The sequence below is a fragment of the Coregonus lavaretus genome (assembly GCF_964263955.1).
Source record: "Coregonus lavaretus genome assembly, chromosome: 32".
NCBI lineage: Eukaryota > Metazoa > Chordata > Actinopteri > Salmoniformes > Salmonidae > Coregonus > Coregonus lavaretus.
The window spans coordinates 12,374,092-12,395,837 of record NC_140019.1 but is presented as its reverse complement, the minus strand read 5'-3'; the positions used below and the strand labels follow the sequence as shown (position 1 = coordinate 12,395,837).

The following is a 21,746-nucleotide window of genomic DNA, read 5'->3' as shown; positions in this document are numbered from 1 at the left end:
AGAGCTCCGAGACAGGATGGTGTCGAGGCACAGATCTGCGGAAGGGTACCAAAAAATGTCTGCAGCATTGAAGGTCCCCAAGAACACAGTGGCCTCCATCATTCTTAAATGGAAGAAGTTTTGAAGCACCAAGACTCTTCTTAGAGCTGGCCGCCCGGCCAAACTGAACAATTGGGGGAGAAGGGCCTTGGTCAGGGAGGTGACCAAGAACCTGATGGTCACTGACAGAGCTCCAGAGTTCCTCTGTGGAGATAGGAGAACCTTCCAGAAGGACAACCATCTCTGCAGCACTCCACCAATCAGGCCTTTATGGTAGAGTGGCCAGACGGAAGTGGGGATGTTTTTCAGCGGCAGGGACTGAGAGACTAGTCAGGATCGAGGGAAAGATTAACAAAGCAAAGTACAGAGAGATCCTTGATGAAAACCTGCTCCAGAGCGCTCAGAACCTCAGACTGGGGCAGGGGTGGCTTCGGCCCAGCCAGAGCCCGGACTTGAACTCGATCAAACATCTCTTGAGACCTGAAAATAGCTGTGCAGCGACGCTCCCCATCCAACCAGAGAGATGAGGATCTGCAGAAAATAATGAGAGAAACACCCCAAATACAGGTGTGCCAAGCTTGTAGCGTCATACCCTAGAAGACTTGAGGCTGTAATTTCTGCCAAATGTGCTTCAACAAAGAACTGAGTAAAGGGTCTGAATACTTATGTAATTGTGATATTTTTTATATAAATATGCAAAAATGTCTAAAAACCTGTTTTTGCTTTGTCAATATGGGGTATTGTGTGTAGATTGATTAGGAAAAAAGGCAATTTAATCTATTTTTAAATAAGGCTGTAACGTAACAAAATGTGGAAAAAGTCAAAGGGTCTGAATACTTTCCGAATGCATTTTATGTGCTTTCTAAAAGCATCAATTGTTTATGGGAACCTGTAACGGTCAACATTATTTAATTTTCTTTCATCAATGTAAAACAGTGCAAAAGTGGGCCCACTTTGTGGATTCAAGGGTGTCCACTTAACAATATTGTTTGTAACAAGCACCAGACCAACAACCCTGATCTGGCAGAACATTTAGAAATGGAAAATGTCAATGAGCTTTCTGACTGGTAGCACCGGCTATGTTTCACAACGTTTCCACCTGATTTCCCTGTCTCTCAAAGCAACGTGGCAGGCAGGTGGTTGTTCTGCCAGCGCAGACCGGTGGTCTTAGAATGTTTGTATAGGTGGGACGACTGACTGAAGCGTTTGCCACACTTGAGACAGGCGTAGGGCTTCTTCCCTGTGTGGACCCGGATGTGTTTCTTACAGTCTGTCAGGGTCAGGAAGGTCTTACAGCAGATCCGGCAGGCGTACTTCCTGGCCCCCTCTACTACCAGGATGTTGTGCTCCGTCTAGGCCTTCTTACATTTATACAGTACATTCTCTGATGCTCTGGTGAGGGCAGGCCGAGGAACAGCTTCACCCCCTACTGGACCGGAGGATGAAGAGGCATCCTGAGACTGGCTGTCTATCTGGCCTTCAGAGTTGGGGGTTACTTTAGGGGCAATGCGACAGTTAGTTGGCGCCCCTAAACTACCCCCTACTCCAGCTATGTCAGCCCTGGTGGTTCGGGAGAGGGAGGTGCTCAGACTGAGGCTGCCCAAGGTGCCAACATCTGGCCTGACTCCCCTTAGGAAGCCCCCTAGAATGTCCTGAGTCTGGGTGGGCTGGAGGATGAAGCCTTCGCTGAAACTGTGGCCATCGCCGGCGAGGAGCTGCTGGAAGGGGACAGAGGTTACTGGGAACATAAGGGAGGAAGAGGACGCAGAGCAGAAAGAGGAGGCGTTTGTTGCCTCTAAGCTTTGAAGTGACCTAACAGCCTCATTGCTTTCTGCCTGAGACTCACTGATGGTGGTGTTTGGGAGGCTGTCCTCTCCTAATGGCCCACTGCCAAGCTGACTTATGGGGTTGAGAATGCAGGAAAGGCCCAGGTCTTGGTTGCTATCTAGGCCCTCGTTGTCAGACGACCCATCTCCTCCATCCATGTTGTCTTGGAGTGGGTCTGTCTCTGTCTGAGGATCGGAGCTAGATTGGGGGTTGGATGAGCTTGTGTCATCTCCCTTTGGGCTGAGTATGTCTTTCTCATCGTTTGCTGGCTCATCCTGATGATCACCAGTGTCCTCGGATGGGAATGGAGGATCACTGGACACACCTGGTGTGTCTGGATAGGAGGAGTTCACCTGCTCACTCTTCACCACTACATCCATCTTCTGATCCTCATCCTCTTCTCCCTCCTTTCCCACTTTCACTTTAAACACGATCCCTCCATTCACCAGAGAACCCTCTGTGTGACCCTCTCCCCCATCCTCCCGCGTCCTTCCCACAGTACTATCTGATTGGCTAGGCAGCTGTATCTCTTCTTGTATTACTACTCCCCCTGTCTAATACTTCTTCTCCACCTCCTCTACGCCTCCTCTCTCCAGGCAGAGGCCCTCGTCTGTCTTTAGGGAGTCAGAGGAGGGAAGCTCCTCACCCCCATTATTCCTGGTCACCCTTGGCGAGCCCTCCTCGTGATTCTCCTCAGAGAGCCTGCCCCCTTTCTGCTTGCTGTCCAGCCTCTCCTCCTGAAACACTTGGGGAGAAGAGTTATTGTGTTTGTGAAGACAGCATCTAGGGAAAGCTGCTTGTTGCTCAATGCCTCCATCCGCTCCAACCCCTCCATCCCTGCCTCCAGCCTGGCTAGCATCCGCCCCGGTCTCTCTGTTGTCGAGGCTCCCTTCCAGAGCTGATGTGACCAGGCTGAGCCCCAGCTGCTGGAGCAGGACAGATCTCTGCTGCCTGGAGTTGACCCCAGCCATGACTGCTGAAGTAACCAGGGAAGTCCATCTCAGCCTGAGGATGAATATGAGGAATGGTCAAACTGAATGGTCAGGCAGAGACAAGAGTCAGTGTCACTGAACTGATGTAACTCCTGATAGATCTCATAAGCACTAAACCCAGACAAGCTTGGGTAATGGGTAACGAGCAATGGGCAGCTCTGTCACAATAGATGCAATGCTAGTAATAACAAAAACTATGAGTGTCACGACTTCCTCCGAAGCAACCTCCTCTCCTTGTTCGGCGGGCAGGCTTCGGCGTTCATCATCACCGGCCTTCTAGCCACTGCCGCTCCTCATCTCATCTCATCATTCCATTTGTTTTGTCTTGTTTATTACACACACCTGGTTCATATCCCCTCATCAGTACCTGTATAAGTGTTCCCTCTGCCCCCTTGTCTTTGTGTGTGATTGTCACGATCGTTGGTTAGAGAGGACCAAGGCGCAGTGTGTTGAGCGAACATACTTTAATAGTAAAGTGCACACACGAATACAAAACAATAAACGATACGTAACGTCCTCAGACAATGACTGACAAGGAACAAAAACCCACAAACACAAGGTGAAAACAGACATTATAAATATGGCTCCCAATCAGAGACAACGAGCCAAACAGCTGACACTCGTTACCTCTGATTGGGAGTCACTCATCCAAACAAAGAAATACAACCACATAGAACAACCCAACCAAACAGAACACAACGAAACGAACACACCCTGGCTCAACATACAAAGTCCCGGAGCCAGAGCGTGACAGTACCCCCCCCTAAAGGCGCGGACTGCGACCGCGCCTCAATAAGGGCTAAACAAGGGAGGGCTGGGTGGGCATACCTCCTCGGCGGTGGTTCTGGCTCCGGCCCTGATCCCCACCTCCTCTCCAACCCCCCAAAGTACCCCTGGTCCTGTCTAGCCCCGCTGGTCGGAGCCGGACTGACGACACGCGCCCCTGGCTTGGTGCGTGGAACAGGAACGGGCCTCACCGGACTGACGACTCCATTCCCTGGTTTGGTGCGAGTAGCAGGAACGAGCTGGACCAGGCTGACGACTCGCATCCCTGGTTTGGTGTGAGTAGCAGGAACGGGCTGGACCAGGCTGACGCCTCGCACCCCTGGCTTGGTGCGAGTAGCAGGAACGGGTTGGACCAGGCTGGCGACTCGCACCCCTGGTTTGGTGCGAGTGGCAGGAACAGGCCGGGTCGGGCTGGCGACGCACACCGTAGGCTTTGTGCGTGGAGCAGGGACAGGCCGGGCTGGGCTGGCGACGCACACCGTAGGCTTTGTGCGTGGAGCAGGAACAGGCCGGGCTGGGCTGGCGACGCACACCGTAGGCTTTGTGCGTGGAGCAGGGACAGGCCGGGCTGGACTGGCGACGCACCTCGTAGGCTTGGTGCGTGGAGCAGGGACAGGCCGGGCTGGGCTGTCGACGCACACCACTGACTTGGTGGGAATGGCAGGAACCGGCCGGGCTGGGCTGACGACGTGCACCACTGACTTGGTGGGAATGGCAGGAACAGGCCGGGCTGGGCTGACGACGCGCACCACTGACTTGGTGGGAATGGCAGGAACAGGCCGGGCTGTCGACGCACACCACAGACTTGGTGGGAATGGCAGGAACAGGCCGGGCTGGGCTGACGACGCGCACCACTGCCTTGGTGGGAATGGCAGGAACAGGCCGGACCGTACTGGGGACACACACCACTGGCCCCACGCAGGGATCAGGAACGGGCCGGACCGGACTGGTAACACACCCCAGTACCTCTCGCCGTGCCTCCACACTTTCCCTCTCCTCTGTGCCCAGTGGCCCCCCTAACCTGGCGGCCTTCTCTGCCAACGCTTTGCACCGCTCTAACCCGTACACCTGCTGCCCCGACGTCGTGAGCCCCCCCCTAAAAATTTCCTGGGGGTCTCTCCTCCCCGTGGCCCAGGCCTCTCTCCCTCTTGCCAGACTCGCAATCATCTCCTCCCACGTCCATCCTCTCTCCTCGTCACGCTGCTTGATCTGGTTAAGGTGGGTTTTTCTGTCACGATCGTTGGTTAGAGAGGACCAAGGCGCAGCGTGTTGAGCGAACATACTTTAATAGTAAAGTGCACACACGAATACAAAACAATAAACGATACGTAACGTCCTCAGACAATGACTGACAAGGAACAAAAACCCACAAACACAAGGTGAAAACAGACATTATAAATATGGCTCCCAATCAGAGACAACGAGCCAAACAGCTGACACTCGTTACCTCTGATTGGGAGTCACTCATCCAAACAAAGAAATACAACCACATAGAACAACCCAACCAAACAGAACACAACGAAACGAACACACCCTGGCTCAACATACAAAGTCCCGGAGCCAGAGCGTGACAGTGATTGTTTATTGTGGAGTTTAGTTTAGCTCGGTGGAGCTCCTTGTATTTTGTATCGCCGGGATATTCACCCGTGTGCCTTGTTGTTTTCCCAGTGCGCCTGATTTACGCACTGGAGTGTTTGACGCATTGCTGCGTACCGCTGTGTTTTGGGAATAAACCCTTTATTCAGTGATTTACCCTCCTGCGCCTGACTCCTTAAAAATCCCTCACCACAATGATGCAAATATCCTGATGCTCATGCCTGGAATAACCTATGAAAGTACCGCCTACTTTCTGGTGCCAGTCCCATACTGTTTTTGAATAGGCTTCTAGTTTATATAATCAAATTCATGAAGACGTGGTAATTTAAGATTTATGTAAAATTATACTCGTATTCGTCGATTAATTTACTTATACATGATGCCTTTCATTAAAGTTTTGGATTGCGTTTTGTTTCGAAAACCTTCATAAAAGTACATCTATCCACAAATACGAATATAATTTTACGTATATCTTAAATGACCCCATTTTCATGAATTTGATGATATAAGCTTGACATACATTCAAAAGCAGTATGGAACTTGCACCCGGAAGTAGGTGGGACATTCATAGGGTATACAAGGGCTATTCAACTACTGTATATTCTTAGGGAGGGGCAGATTTGAAAAAGGTTATTAACAGGGGGGCCAGACATTTTCTACATGGGATTACTCTTCCTAAAACCAGTATAAAAAACAATACACAAAGACAATTATAATCTTATAAAGCACTTTTATTAAATTAAATGTTGCTAAATTCAAATTGTTTAAATAATGGAACACATTTGTATTTATAACGCAGTTGACCTGCATCACATTAATTAATTTCCACTTTTATGTCCGTTTTACATACATAGCTTGATCTTTTGTTTTTATTTACACATAGGAAACCTTTTATGCATGGCATATCTCAGTTGACTAGCTTTTGCTGAGAAGTCTCTCCTCCCGAACCAGCAGAGAACATGTCCCTATAACAAACTGCACCACCTCTGTGGGGACTTAAACTCCTCAAATCTCGTTGCAAAGCTTTCAGTTTATCTAAAAACTCCTACATCACGGGAGTGATCTGTACTGATGATGACTGAATATAGTTGAGCAGTGTAGGGACATTGAGTGTTTTGTTTGGGCTCAAATCAGAGGAGAAAATAACACATTTATTTAGAAAATATGTAAGTTTTTCAATCATCTCAATAACTATTTTATCCCTCCCATGTAGTTACAAATTAAGTCCATTCAACTGATTGAAGATATCACTCCCTAAACTCACATAGGCTGCTCTCTTAAGTGCATTATTACCTTTGCTAAGCCACTGAAAGTCATTATGTAAAAGAAGATCATGAAGCTCAGCAAACTACGAAACAAGCGATGTTGCAGGCTAGATGTTGATCGGATAAGGTTTATGATAGCCATGACTGAGTCCATCGTGTTTCTTAACTCACCGCTGAGTTAAGCACAAAGCACGCTCTGGTGTATCAGGCAATGTAGTGATCTCATCTGCGGTGAAAGAGACGATGGGCGGGCAGACAGACCCTGTACCCCCGTTAGCAGCTCTGATTGGCTGTAACTGGTAAATTGGGTGATATTGATCGACAGCACTTAATGGTTGGGATTGGGCGGTAGATTCTAACGTAGAGGGCGACGGAAGACGCAGGCCAAGATGTCGACACAAGTCCAGAGGATAGAATAGACGCCGAAAGGGAAAGGAGGGGGAAAATTGAGTCCTTTGAGAAGGCAAGAAACCGATGGTGGTTAGGAGAAATGCAGTATTATCATAAGGAGACGTATACTTGGATGAATGAGGAGGAATGGAGGGAAAAAGAGAGGCAGAGGAGGTCTAAGAGAGAGAGGGAGGAAGACTGTGAGTTTGAGTCGGGAAAAAATGGCAGGAAAAGGGGAGAAGGTTTGTTAAAGAAGAGTGGTAGGAAATATAAGCAAAGTGAGCTGAAGACAGGAGGAGAAATGGAAGTGAATGAGGGTGAAGTATCAGAGGTGGTAGGTGTGGTGAAGTGTTCAGAGCCAGAGGCTTGCACAGAGGGTCAGGATAAAGATGAGTCTGTGACAGTAGGAGTGAAGTTTGTGGAAAAAGTGGATTCTTGCCTTTTGGCTGATCTATTTGTGGTTTCAAGATGGGCGAAAAAAGTGTTGGGTATAGTGGAATCGGTGAGGGTAACCGGAAGTGGTCTAGTGATAATTGTTTGTGTTTCTGTTGGGCAGAGGGAGAAGGCGCTCAGAGTTAAACAAATGGGGGAAAGAATTGTGAATTGTTTCGCTCTCAAGAAAAGGGCGCCATTGAAAGGAGTGATTACTGGGGTAGCAGTAAATGTAAAAGTGGATCAACTGAAGGAGAAGATTCCCGGTGTGTGTGATGCTCGTCGTTTGGTGCGACGCAAACAGGGTGGCGAGAGTGGGGAAACAGAAGAGTCATTGTCTGTTCTTTTGAGTTTTGAAGTTGAGTCTTTGCCTTATAAAGTGAAATTAGGATATATAAGTTATCCTGTGCGAGCTTATGTGCCGAGTACATTACGATGTTACAGGTGTCAAACTTATGGGCATGTGGCAGCAGTATGTAGGAACGAGATTCCTAGGTGTGAGAAGGTGCAGAAGGGCATGAGACAAAGGAGTGTGAAGCAGTGGGGAAAGTGGTGGTATGTGCCAATTGTAGGGGTGGCCATGGGGCTGGGGATCAGACATGTCCAGTGCGAGAGAAGCAGGTTGAGGTTTCCAGGGAAAGAGTAGAGAAGAAGTTGTCATATGCGGAGGCAGTGAAGAAAGTAGAGGAAGAGGGGTCAAGGGGGGGGGAGTGGTGAGAGTAGGAGATATGTACCAGTACAGTGGGATAGGCAAGCAAGTGATATATGTTTCAGTAAGATTGGGTTTTTAGCGTTTATAGCAATGGTTATTAATTGTACTGCAGGGATGGAACGTAAGTCGAAGAAAATTGAGGTTGTGGTGGCAGCTGCAGAGAGATATTTGGGTGTGCGAGACCTGACAGCAGAAGAGTTACAGGGAGTGTTAAGTGGTGATGTCCCATCATTTCAGGTTGAGGGCATGAGGTAGGAGTGAGTATATTTAAATAGTGGAGAAAGGTGGGGTTAATTATTAGTAATAGTTTTGAATTTGTGAGTGTAGTGTTAGATGGTAGGGTATTTCTTTGCTTTGTTTTATTTAATTTTTCAAGGAAAATAAAAGGGAGTTGTACTCCAGTCTAGTAGGTGGCGGTAATACAACAAATTGGATGCCAACCGCCGTTAAACCTCATTGAAGAAGAAGAATGGTCGGGATTTTATGGATATTCATGAGTTTCTGCATAGAACCCGTCGGGTGATTGGTTGAGCCTTCTTGAGTGCGTGCGTGACAAGGTGGAGAATTTCTATCGCCTCATGTCTGAAACCAGTAGTAACCACTTCAATGACAGTTAACATGAAATTAAAATACAAATCTGACAATAACATTGTCGCCGAGGAGGGCTTGCTAACTAGCTACAGTGTTTGATTCATATCAGTCATTTTCTTATAAAACAGCTCAGCTAGTGAAATCCTAATTCGCGACGTTAGCTAGACTCATGGGTTAGATATGATTCCACCATTGGCAACAACAACTGGCTCGTTTTCAGCCAAATATCTTAAACTCATAGCTAGTTTATCCGGTGACCACCGCATTTATAAGGATAGCTACTGACTGAAACGTAGCTAACAAGCTGGCTCACACTGGCCATGCACTAGCCAACTAGCTAGCTAATCGTGGACGCCAAAATAAACAGCAATCTAGACTAGATTTGGGAGCTCATGGGCACGCAGGCTATTTTAGCCAACTGGTTAGTCATGATTACACCACGGGCAACAATAACTGGCTACTAGTTTGTTTTCAGACAAATATTTTCAACTATTCAACTTATCCACTGTCCACTGCATTTAGGAGGATAGCTAATTACTGAAATGTATACTGAACAAAAATATAAAGGCAACATGTAAAGTTTTGGTCCCATTTTTCATGAGTTGAAATAAATATGCACAAAAAGCTTTTTTCTCTCAAATTTTGTGCACAAATTTGTTTACATCCCTGTTAGTGAGCATTTATCCATTGCCAAGATAATCCATCCACCTGACAGGTGTGGCATATCACAAAGCTGATTAAACAGCATGATCATTACACAGGTGCACCTTGAGCTGGGGACAATAAAAGGCCACTCTAAAATGTGCAATTTTGTCTCACAACACAATGCCACAGATGTCTCAAGTTTTGAGGAAGCGTGCAATTGGCATACTGACTACAGGAATGTCCACCAGAGCTGTTGCCAGATAATTGAATGTTCATTTCTCTACCATAAACCGCCTCCAATGTCGTTTTAGAGAATTTGGCAGTACATCCAACCGGCCTCACAACCGCAGACCATGTGTAACCACACCAGCCCAGGACCTCCACATCCGGCTTCTTCACCTGCGGGATCATCTGATGAGGGGGAGGGGGGGGTGCTCAGGAGTATTTCTGTCTGTAATAAATAACTTTTGTGGGGAAAAACTCATTCTGATTGGCTGGGCCTGGCTCCCAAGTGGGTGGGCCTATGCCCTCCCAGGCCCACCCATGGCTGCACCCCTGACCAGTCATGTGAAATCCATAGATTAGGGCCTAATGAATTTATTTCAATTGACTGATTTCCTTCTATGAACTGTAACTCAGGAAAATCTTTGAATTTGCTGCATGTTAGCTAGCTAGATCACTGGCCAGGCAGTTGCCACGAACTAATCGTGGACGCATGACCTATTCTTTGATACATTTGGGTGCTCATATCAAGCAACACATACCAGACCGTTTGTGGAGGTGGGGGTCCCCCTTCCTACGGAAGGACATGTCGCTCCTAGACAGGTGCCCCGTTCAGAATCTAATCCCGCCCTCGTTTACTTTGTATCATTCGCTAAATTAATGAAGATGGCTCAGTTATCTTTTTACAAGGTGTTTATATAATGTATTGTCTGTATTCCCCTGACTGTTGTTTGTAATGTTTGTATTCTCCGTTGTATACTCTGTTTTTTCACTATTGTATATTTTGAATTGCTTTACAAAAAAACAAAAAAAGAAAGTCTGTTAGCTACATTTACTAGCTATCGAGCTACTGAAATTGTAACAAACGCAAAAGAACAACAATTGGCTTACTTTACCTGAAAATAGTATTTAGCCTGCAGAAGATGTGTATGGTCGCCGCAGTAACCAGGGAGGGGGCGGGCCCAAACAACTAATCTAACAAAAACACGGAAGAACGCGGTGTCTCATCTGGGTGGCGTGGGGGTCATGGGCTCGTCTCGCCATCTGGCTGATCTAATGGCTTGCTCTTCATTCGTTCATGCATCCCTTCTTAAGTAATAATATATGAGACAATATTTTACAACCTTATCTGAAGAAAAAACCTGCATTTGAAATAATTGCATTGTCTAATGTTTACACTTATTACGTTTTGAATGAAATAGCCAGCTTCATGGTCAGAATGCTGGTGTCCTCCTCAAAAATAAGACAAGAGCGCCCCCCATTTGGCATATTCAGGTGTTGATGGTTGCTGTACTGCACTGCTCGAGAGTTATTCTCCCTTGCCTTCATGCTGCTGTGGAGTCCAAGGGGCAAGCAGTTATCTATGTGTGAAGCAAATTTGGCATACTACCCTCTACCAGCCTATTTGCTGTATATTGTATACCTGAGGATCTACAGAATATCTTAAACTCAAAACAAATAAATGACAGTTCTCAAGGGGTCTTGGCCAGTTTGGGCCTTGCTTTTTCAAGACATTTATACCAGATTATAATGAACAAAAACCATGCAATCAATATTTAAACACATCTTCCCTTTATTGCATGTGATGTCCAACAAAATTCCAATTACACAACTCTCATTCATTGAGGGACCATGGAAAAGATCTGCAAAAACACTCAAAACAAAAACACAATCAGATGTTTTTCTCTTATTGACCACTAAAAGGCAACCATTAAAAATAACAGATGACACGTCGATGACTACAAATTACAACATCTTAGTATTCAAGTGCAATGTGGGACAACGTAATGTCTCCATTATAGCCTATAAAGAAGTCTTCCATATAGGATCCATGATGGTGTTTAGCTCGCCGCTCAACCCTTTGTTAACTGTGCCCCTGTTATGGTGATGTCCATAGTCCTTGATTCATTAAACTGCCTGAGTGTGGGAATACTGGAGGTAGATGGTCTCAAATGCTGTCCAACTTCTTCAAGATATATGGAGCTGTGTGGGGGCAAAGGAAAGCAGTAGTCAAACAAAACGTAATAATAACTTAGGCCTAGTGTAGTAAATTATCCATAAATGCTCCTTTTTGATTGAGGCACCGTTTATGGTCAAAAGAGCTATCGAAGACCTTGGGAATGCTATCTAGATTAATGACCATCATTTTCACGCAAAGACAAGAAAGCCAGCTCCCAGATCAAAGAGGGGAACCATGTTTAGGGGTCACTACCTGATGGATGATTTGTAAAGAGTCATGTCTAGTGATGTCATTGATTCTGTGTACACTCTCTTGTCGGAACACTGAGCATGTGAGTAAGGTGAGTGAGACATGCATTACAGTCCGTGCTATCCTGGATCCTTGGGACCTCCCTACCCCATTGAAGTTGACATTTTAAATGGTTAGTGTTAGGCAAGGATTATGTTTATGGTAAGGATATGGTTAGGGTTTAGGGATAGCACTGACCCATGTATTACACAATATATTGTGAGATAATGGCCGTGTTCGAGAGGTTCAAAAGCATAATGTATCATGGGTAAATTGTGACTGACTGATCTACAAATAATAATGAGTAGTTGTTTATGATGAAAGGTTCTTTGTAAATCAGTCAGTCGGCAGTCGCCTGCACTGCTGAACAAGCACAAAGTGTGCAATGTGAAGGCCGTTACTTACTGGCTCTGAGAAGGGCAATATAGATTAGAAAATTGCGCACGGACGAGATGACATCCTGTCGCATCTTCTTCTTCATCTCCTCTGGGTCCATTTTCGGCTCTAACCCCTCGAGTTTAAACATCTCGGCGTGGTCTGTAAAGGTTTTATACCCTACCCCTCACCTGGTTGTGATTTTATGGCTGAGGTTTTCCTGCAAGTTGTTATTATGCTGACCCTTTGGATTGATTCTCGGTTGCCGACGCGTGCTTGCTGGCGGAACCGTGACTGTTTAAACCGGAAATTACGTTTAAGGATTACTTTAAGTACAATGCCCGTAGAGGTACAAACTCTACGATGGAGGGAAGGCAAAGCAATAAATATTTATTTATTTACATTTTGACATTTTTAGTCATTTAGCAGACGCTCTTATCCAGAGCGACTTACAGTTAGTGAGTGCATACATTTTCATACTTATGAGGAATTTCCACTAACCCAAGATTTGCCTTTTTATCTATTTAAAAGTCTATCTAAAATATATATTTTTAGAGATTACTAACACTGTAAATAAAAAGAAAACATATTTTGGGATTGTTTTTTGTATTATTGCTTATTACTGTCATTCTTACTTTTACGGTCTTAGTTTTCTCTCTCATAGTAATATCATCTTTATTGAATGTGTTAATATTAAACATGATCTTCCTTGCCTTCAATCAAACTGACCTTGTGAGGGAGGTCCTCAAGGCCGACCGGGAGGGAGCGAACAATGATGAGTGGGAGGAAAAATTGAGAGAACGAGAGAGAGCAGGAGAAAACGAAGGGAGGGAGGGAGTGGGTTATTTCTGAGCTCAGGGCCGAGGATTAAGCGGTCGAGAACAGTCCCAATACGATGACAGCACGCACCACACCGTCCGGGACACGTATTCTACCGATTCTGACAAGCTATTCTGTCTGCTCTCTCTCTTTAGTCACTTAATTGTGCCCTCCCGGTTCACACCCCTGGTCTGTCTCTTTCATTAGAACACGAGGTGAGTTCGTTTTTTCGTGATTTTATTATCCTCTTTATTGTCAAACTGTCTGTGGACGAATGGTGGAGAAGCCAGGGTATATGCTTCTGCGTGCACCTTGCATTGATTGCAAGAATCTGGTGCGATATTTTTCACATAGAAAAAATATATCGATTCTATCTGAGTGATTTGGACCTCGTGCGGGTCCCGGTCACCCTTGCCCCTGTTTCGAAGAGGAGGAATAGAGAGATCTAAATTATATTAAGATTATTTTAGGAAACAACAAAAGATGGACCATTTTTTTTCTTTGTTTACGGCGAATCTGGCATGACTGCTGTGCTGTCACCGATTATATCTCGGGTCAGTGTGGGTCCTTGAGGGTGTACAAAACGAACAAAGCATAATACACGTTTATATCTGGGTTATAAAACATTTCGATATTTGATTTCGACCTATCCAAAATTGTTAATGAATTGGGGGTGAAACTATTGTGCGATGGGCTATTGACATTCTATTCTATTTCGTTTTATTCCTGCATGCTGAGCAGCGCACTCCCATGCATTTCGTATTGTCGTGGTTATTTTGACATTCATTCATACACATCCTCCTCTTATCCATCTAGGATACTCAACACATGCATTCTGCATGGCCAATACGCAACCAGTGGAATTCTGTGCAGCATGAAATTGCTATCACTTAATGCAAATGTACAGAGAGTAGAAATTGAATCAGAGTAGATCCAGAGCTGGTGACCGGTGTATCTAGTGGTGGAGTAAAACGCCTTTATACTAAATGGCCAATATGTCTTGTTATCAATGGGCGTCGGTCCGTCGGCGAGGTGTGGAGAGAGACAGAATCAGCCTTTTTCCTCATGCGCGTATCCATAGGTCTGTGAAAATGCGACGTTTATTCAGTGCACTTTTCCATGCTGTGCGAAGCTAGAAGAGCGCAACACAACTAGACCGGAACAATGCGTTTTGCCGTTCTGTGCCCTTTATTTAATGCATGACATGATTTAATATGATCACTGATTCTGATTATATATAGGCCAGGCATGTGCTCTACTGTACATAAAATGTACATGCTGCCCAGGAGATTATGTATTTAATGTCACAGAATATTAGGCTATCACTGACTAGTTAATATTCACATATGTACCGACATTCCTACACACACACTCACACACTCACAAACGATGACACATATAGCTTGCATCATCTCACACATGGATGGTTGTTATTCTGGTCTTGTGCTGCTCTATGGGCGTGACTGCTCAGTGAGAGTGCTTGAGTGTGTGTGTGTGTGCGTGTGTAGGTGCGTGTGTGATTGTGAGTGTGTGAACACGTGTGTATATGTGCAAATGTGTGTGTTTGTGTGTGTGTGTTGCCAGTGCTGCTATGCCAGTGCTGCAGGCATTGTGCATGATGACTCAGGGATGTATGGTAGAACATGTGATGGAACTGTTGCTCTGAGGTCACTCAGCCAGTGGAGAAATGTGACTGGGAGGACTCACACATCAGGAAAGACTCGCTGCCTGCCACCCTTCCTGCCTAACTGCCTGTCTGTCTGCCTGCCTGTCTACCTAACTGCCTATCTACCTTTCTCCCTGTCTGTCTGCCTGTCTGTCTGCCTAACTATCTATCTGCCTGCCTGTGCTGGGATCTACCCCACTGAGTGCTCTTGTGCCCTACTTACGGCTGGCTCCCTCTTACCCTGGAGTCTCCACATCTCAAATGGCAGCCTATTCCCTACATAGTGCACTACTTTTTACCTGAGCCACAAGGGCGTCATTTAATATTTAGCCCTTGTTGTCTCTAGGGCAGTTTGAGTTGTGTGCTGGTGTCTGTTCCAACTGATCAGTCAGCCAATCGATCACCAGACCAATCAATAATGGTGGTCATTAAGTAATTAGATGAATATTGTGCAGTGCCCCAGATACATTTTGGCAGCCAGAGACTGTCGGGTGTTCAATAATTTTTTATCTGAACACAAATCCATTTAATGTTTGGGTTGTCTGTCTGTGTCCTCTCAAAGTGTTATAATGGGTTGGGTTGGCCAATGGACCAGCATTGGGACATACTGTACACCAGGGTTGCCCAACCCTGTTCCTGGAGAGCTACCCTCCTGTAGCTTTTCGCTCCAACCCCAGGTGTTACTAATCTGATTCATCTAATCAACTTGCTACTTATTAGAATCAGGTGTGCTAGATTAAGGTTGGAGCAAAAACCTACAGGACGGTAGCTCTCCAGGAACAGGGTTGGGCAGCCCTGCTGTACATGATAAATCCACTCTAAACTCTGTCCCTTCCAGACATAACAGCACCATGATCTATGAACATGTAAATGTATGTAAAAAGGTCTCGCCTAGACATAGGAGAAGCAGAGGTCACTCATCCTAGACTTATGCCCAATCCCAAATCAACCCCTAGCCCCTTTGAAACGATTGGATAATTTAAGATTAAGATAACTTTATTTGTCAATTGTACACAAGGTTCAACCAAAATTGGACTTCCACTTTATTCCAAACCATACGAAACACACATACAAGTTGGAGAGGTTGGAGCAGGGGGCTTCCACACTGGAGCAGTTGTTGTGGGGGGTTAATTACCTTTCTCAGTGGCACAACGGCAGGCAATCACATATAGGATTTGATACTAGCAACCCTCCGATTGCCAGCTCACTTCCTGCTGGATCTTTCCCATCAGACACAGGATTTGAACTGGCAACCTCCCGGTTGCTGGCTCGCCTCTCTAACCCGCTGAATAACTGCCACCTCTCTAACCGCTATGCTACCTACCGCTCCATAGGTGCCAGCAATATAGAGACAATTCCATCTCGCCAGTCAGAGGGAAAGGTGGAGCTGTTATCATATTGTTTATAACCATTCTTTGAGATCAGACATGTATACATGAAATGCCTATAGGCCGGGCTAGGGACAAGGGGTTGATTTGGAGTATGATTTCGATCCACCCACTTACTTCCCAAGCGCTTCTTTCCAGACAGATAGTGACCTCAAATATCCAGGGAGTCCTCTTTCTGACCCGATGAAAACCCCAGAGAAATAACTGGAACACAGCAGACTATTAATCTTCCAATGGCCTTGTATTTAATAGTGCATTGGGGAACTCAAGCTCCCCCCGGTCACCATTGAAAGTGGAGATAAAATGAGTGGTGCACGGCAGGTCCTATCTTAATAATGCTAATGGTATGAGCTGACAGGCAGACGCAGAACGGGACGGTAGATTTGATTAGGTCTGGAAGGGAACAGAGAAAACGGAACATCGCCAACCAAACAAACAAGAACAATCTAACGGAGAGCTCCTGGTAAATAAACAACAGGAGTGGTCAGTCCATAATAAAGTTTCCTAATCATTAATCATCTCTTTATTTATATTACAGTCATTTGATTTATTTGGTTGTTTGCACAGTTATATGTCTTTTTAAAGGAATATTATATTATATAACACAACCATATTGTCACGATCGTTGATGAACGGGTCAGACCAAGGCGCAGCGTGATATGCAAACATGTTTATTTACACGAATAAACACACGACAAAACAATAAACTAACGACACGTGAAGTCCTAAGGTAACACAACAAAACTTAACTGGAACAAGATCCCACAACTCAATAGTGCCCATAGGCTGCCAAAGTATGGTCCCCAATCAGAGACAACAAACGACAGCTGCCTCTGATTGGGAACCACAACGGCCAACATAGAAATACACACACTATAATATAAACATAGAACTACACAACATAGAATATACACACCCTGACTCCACAAATAGGAGTCCCCAGAGTCAGGGCGTGACAGTACCCCCCCCAAAGGTGCGGACTCCGACCGCACAACCTTTACTTAACAGGGTAGGGGCCGGGTGGGCATTCCGCCTCGGAGGCGGATCCGGCTCCGGGCGTGACAACCACCTATTCTCCGCCTCCCTGTTGCGCCCCTGGTCTGGTCTGGACCTCGGCGCGCTGCTTCCCCTCTCCTTCCTCCCACTATACTCCAAGCCCTGTCTGGACCCTGGTGTGGGAGACCCCAAACCTGGAGAGGGGCTGACGTCTGTGTCTGGACTGGAGCCGCTGACCGGAGCTGGACCAAGCACCGGTGGAGTGGACTGCTCTGGCTCCGGACTGGAGCAGCTTACAAGAGCTGGATCAGGCACTGGTGGAGCGGACTGCTCTGGCTCCGGACTGGATCTGCTGACTGGTGCCGGACCAGGCACCGGTGGAACGGGCACGGGTCGTGCCGGACTGGACACACTCACCACTGGTCTGGTGCGAGGAGCAGGCACGGGCCGAACCGGACTAGGAACATGCACCACTGGCTTGGTGCGAGAAGCAGGAACAGGCCGGGCCGGGCTGGCGACGCGCACCACTGGCTTGGTGTGAGGGCCAGGAACAGGCTGGACCGGGCTGGCGACGTGCACCACTGGCTTGGTGCGAGGGGCAGGAACAGGCCGGGCCGGGCTGGCGACGCGCACCACTGGCTTGGTGCGAGGGGCAGGAACAGGCCGGGTCGGGCTGGCGACGCGCACCACTGGGTTGGTGCGAGGACAGGAACAGGCCGGACCGGGCTGGCGACGCGCACCACTGGCTTGGTGCGAGGGGCAGGAACAGGCCGGGCCGGGCCGGGCTGGCGACGCGCACCACTGGCTTGGTGCGAGGGACAAGAACGGGCCGGGCCGGGCTGGCGACGCGCACCACTGGCTTGGTGCGAGGGACAGGAATAGGCCGGACCGGGCTGGCGACGCGCACCACTGGCTTGGTGCGAGGGCCAGGAACGGGCCGGGCCGGGCTGGCGACACGCACCACTGGCTTGGTGCGAGGAGCAGGAACGGGCCGGGCCAGGCTGGCGACGCGCACCACTGGCTTGGTGCGAGGAGCAGGAACGGGCCGGACCGGACTGCGAAGGCGGACTGGAGGTCTGGAGCGGAGAGCTGGCACAACCTGTCCTGGCTGGCTACCCACTTTCGCTCTACACGTGCGGGGCGCTGGCACAGGACGCACTGGGCTGTGCACGTGTACTGGCGATACAGTACGTAGAACCGGTGCAGGATATGCGGGACCGAGGAGGCGTACTGGAGACCAGGAGCGTTGAGCCGGCACACCCCGTCCTGGCTGGATGCCCATCTTCGCACGGCACGTGCGTGGTGCTAGCACAGGACGTACAGGGCTGTGCCGGCACACTGGCGACACAGTACGTAGCTCCGCATAACACGGAGCCTGCCCAGTCACACGCCTCCTCGCGTGAGTACGGGGAGTTGGCTCTGCTCTAACACTAGGCTCGGCCAACCACCCTTTTAGCGCCCCCAAATGTTTTTCTTGGGGCTGTCTCTCGGGCTTCTTCCTCGGCCGGCGCCTTCTGCGTTGCCGCTGCTCCTCTCTATACCGCGCCTCCACTGTCTCCTCCCAAGGACGGCGATCCATCCCGGCATGAATGTCCTCCCATGTCCAGGAACCCTTTCCTTCCAGGATCTCCTCCCATGTCCAGGCTGTCTGCTCCTGGACACGCTGCTTGGTCCTCGTTTGGTGGGATCTTCTGTCACGTTCGTTGATTGACGGGACGGACCAAGGCGCAGCGTGATATGCATACATGTTTATTTGAACTGAATAAACAACGACAAAACAACAAACTAAACGAAACGTGAAGTCCAAGGTACACAAACAACATACCTCACACGGAACAAGATCCCACAACCCACTAGTGCCAATAGGCTGCCTAAGTATGGTCCCCAATCAGAGACAACGAGCGACAGCTGCCTCTGATTGTGAACCACACCGGCCAACATAGAAATACCCATACTAGAACCTATAACATAGAACAACACAACATATAAAATCACACCCTGACTCAACAAATAAGAGTCCCCAGAGTCAGGGCGTGACTGTACCCCCCCCCCCCAAACCGGACCGGAGCTGGACTGGGCACCGGTGGAGTGGACTGCTCTGGCTCCGGAGTGGAGCCGCTGACCGGATCTGGACTGGACCCCGGTGGAGTGGACTGCTCTGGCTCCGGACTGGAGCAGCTTACCGAAGCTGGATCAGGCACTGGTGGAGCGGACTGCTCTGGCTCCGGACTGGAGCTGCTGACTGGTGCCGGACCAGGCACCGGTGGAACGGGCACGAGCCGTGCCGGACTGGAAACACTCACCACTGGTCTGGTGCGAGGAGCAGGCACGGGCCGAACCGGACTAGGAACATGCACCACTGGCTTGGTGCGAGGAGCAGGAACAGGCCGGGCCGGACTGACGACACGCACCACTGGCTTGGTGCGAGAAGCAGGAACAGGCCGGGCCGGGCTGGCGACGCGCACCACTGGCTTGGTGCGAGGGACAGGAACAGGCCGGGCTGGCGACGCGCACCACTGGCTTGGTGCGAGGGGCAGGAACAGGCCGGGCCGGGCTGGCGACGCGCACCACTGGCTTGGTGCAAGGGACAGGAACGGGCCGGGCCGGACTGCGAAGGCGGACTGGAGGTCTGGAGCGGAGAGCTGGCACAACCCGTCCTGGCTGGCTACCCACTTTCGCACTACACGTGCGGGGCGCTGGCACTGGACGCACTGGGCTGTGCACGCGTACTGGCGATACAGCTCGTAGAACCGGCGCAGGATATGCTGGACCGAGGAGGCGTACTGGAGACCAGTATCGTTGAGCCGGCACACCCCGTCCTGGCTGGATGCCCATCTTCGCACGGCACGTGCGTGGTGCTAGCACAGGACGTACAGGACTGTGCCGGCACACTGGCGACACGGTACGTAGCTCCGCATAACACGGAGCCTGCCCAATCACACGCCTCCTCGCGTGAGTACGGGGAGCTTGCTCTGCTCTAACACTAGGCTCCGCCAACCACCCTTTTAGCCCCCCCCAAACATTTTCTTGGGGCTGTCTCTCGGGCTTCTTCCTCGGCCGCCGCCTTCTGCGTTGCCGCTGCTCCTCTCTATACCGCGCCTCCACTGTCTCCTCCCAAGGACGGCGATCCATCCCGGCCTGAATCTCCTCCCATGTCCAGGAACCCTTTCCTTCCAGGATCTCCTCCCATGTCCAGGCTGTCTGCTCCTGGACACGCTGCTTGGTCCTCGTTTGGTGGGATCTTCTGTCACGATCGTTGATGAACGGGTCAGACCAAGGCGCAGCGTGATATGCAAACATGTTTATTTACACGAATAAACACACGACAAAACAATAAACTAACGACACGTGAAGTCCTAAGGTAACACAACAAACCTTAACCGGAACAAGATCCCACAACTCAATAGTGCCCATAGGCTGCCTAAGTATGGTCCCCAATCAGAGACAACAAGCGACAGCTGCCTCTGATTGGGAACCACACCGGCCAACATAGAAATACACACACTAGAATATAAACATAGAACTACACAACATAGAATATACACACCCTGACTCCACAAATAGGAGTCCCCAGAGTCAGGGCGTGACACATATAGTGTCTGGTTTTGCGTCGTGCCTGGATACAGCCCTTAGCCGTGGTATATTGGCCATATATCATAAACCCCAGAGGTGCCTTATTGCTATTATAAACTGGTTACCAACGTAATTAGAGCAGTACAAATAAATGTTTTGTCATACCCGTGTTATACCACGGCTGTCAGCCAATCAGCATTCAGGGCTCGAACCACCCAGTTTATATTATATTATATAACGCAACCATATAGTGTCTGTCTTTCTTTAATGTATTAGATTGTACTCTGCACAGCCCCTCTCCAATCCTGTTCTGGCTCTGTCGCCTGGTCTGGGCTAGTTTGGTCTGGTGCAACACAGTGTCAGAATGAGGTCCTGAACAGATCTGTCTCCTACTGTGCTCCTCCTCATGGGGGTGGGGGGTCATCCATCCAGAATTAGGGCTCAGACGTCAATAGCAGACAACTGGTCGATCCCAAAAAAGACCTGTGTTTTTTGTCATAGGCCAAGGCCACATGCAGCCACACAGTGAAAGGGTTTGGATTGGAACATATACCACTACTCTCCCACGTATAAAAGCTCATTAAGGGTTAAGGATAGGATAGATACGTTAATCAAGGATTTTAAGGATTGGGACTTCTCCACTTTTAGTGATTAAATACTGTATTTAGGGTGGGTGTGTGGGTGCATGTGTGTATCACCTTTGACTGAAGTTTGGTGACCTCCTCAAAGAGGTTTAGTGAAGAAGACACTGTGTAAGTGCAGCCTGGTGTCACGACTTCCTCCGAAGCTGCCTCCTCTCCTTGTTCGGGCAGGCTTCAGCGTTCGTCATCACCGGCCTTCTAGCCACTGCCGCTCCTCTTTTCATCATTCCATTTGTTTTGTCTTGTTTTTCACACACACCTGGTTCATATCCCCTCATCAGTCTCTGTATAAGTATTCCCTCTGCTCCCCATGTCTTTTTGTGTTATTGTTTCCATGTGGAGGTGTCGCTAGCTCGGTTGAGCATTATGTACTTTTATCGCCGGGATATTCACCCGTGTGTTTTTGTTTTCCCAGTACGCATTGAAGGCGCACTGTATTTGGTTTACACATTGCTGCTAACTGCTGTATTGGACGAATAAACCATATTCTGTGATTCACACCTCCTGCGCCTGACTCCGTCCGAATCACCCGCTACACCTGGA

At 48.5% G+C, this 21,746-nt stretch overlaps 1 protein-coding gene and 1 pseudogene across 2 annotated transcripts; both read right to left on the bottom strand.

The window, feature by feature from the left end:
• Window positions 1-1,154: 1,154 nt before the first annotated feature.
• Window positions 1,155-2,837, bottom strand: LOC311107331 (zinc finger and BTB domain-containing protein 5-like; annotated as a pseudogene). The gene has a single exon. The product of its transcript is annotated as a zinc finger and BTB domain-containing protein 5-like (transcript).
• An 8,209-nt stretch (window positions 2,838-11,046) lies between these two features.
• LOC311107569 (mitochondrial import receptor subunit TOM5 homolog) lies at window positions 11,047-12,373 on the bottom strand. Its single transcript, XM_084150075.1, has 2 exons — window positions 12,151-12,373; window positions 11,047-11,480 (listed from the first exon to the last, which is right to left on the bottom strand). Exons 1-2 carry the CDS (start codon window positions 12,269-12,271, stop codon window positions 11,446-11,448), a joined length of 156 nt encoding a protein of 51 aa, XP_084006201.1. The 5' UTR covers window positions 12,272-12,373; the 3' UTR covers window positions 11,047-11,445.
• Between the last annotated feature and the right edge of the window lie 9,373 nt (window positions 12,374-21,746).

What these genes read in the sequence shown, in the direction of transcription:
- LOC311107569 (XM_084150075.1), bottom strand. Translation starts at nt 12,271, where the DNA reads ATGTTTAAACTCGAGGGGTTAGAGCCGAAAATGGACCCAGAGGAGATG. An exon ending in TATTGCCCTTCTCAGAGCCA is followed by an intron (nt 11,481 to 12,150) that starts GTAAGTAACGGC and finishes GCCCCCACACAG; the next exon opens with CTCCATATATCTTGAAGAAG.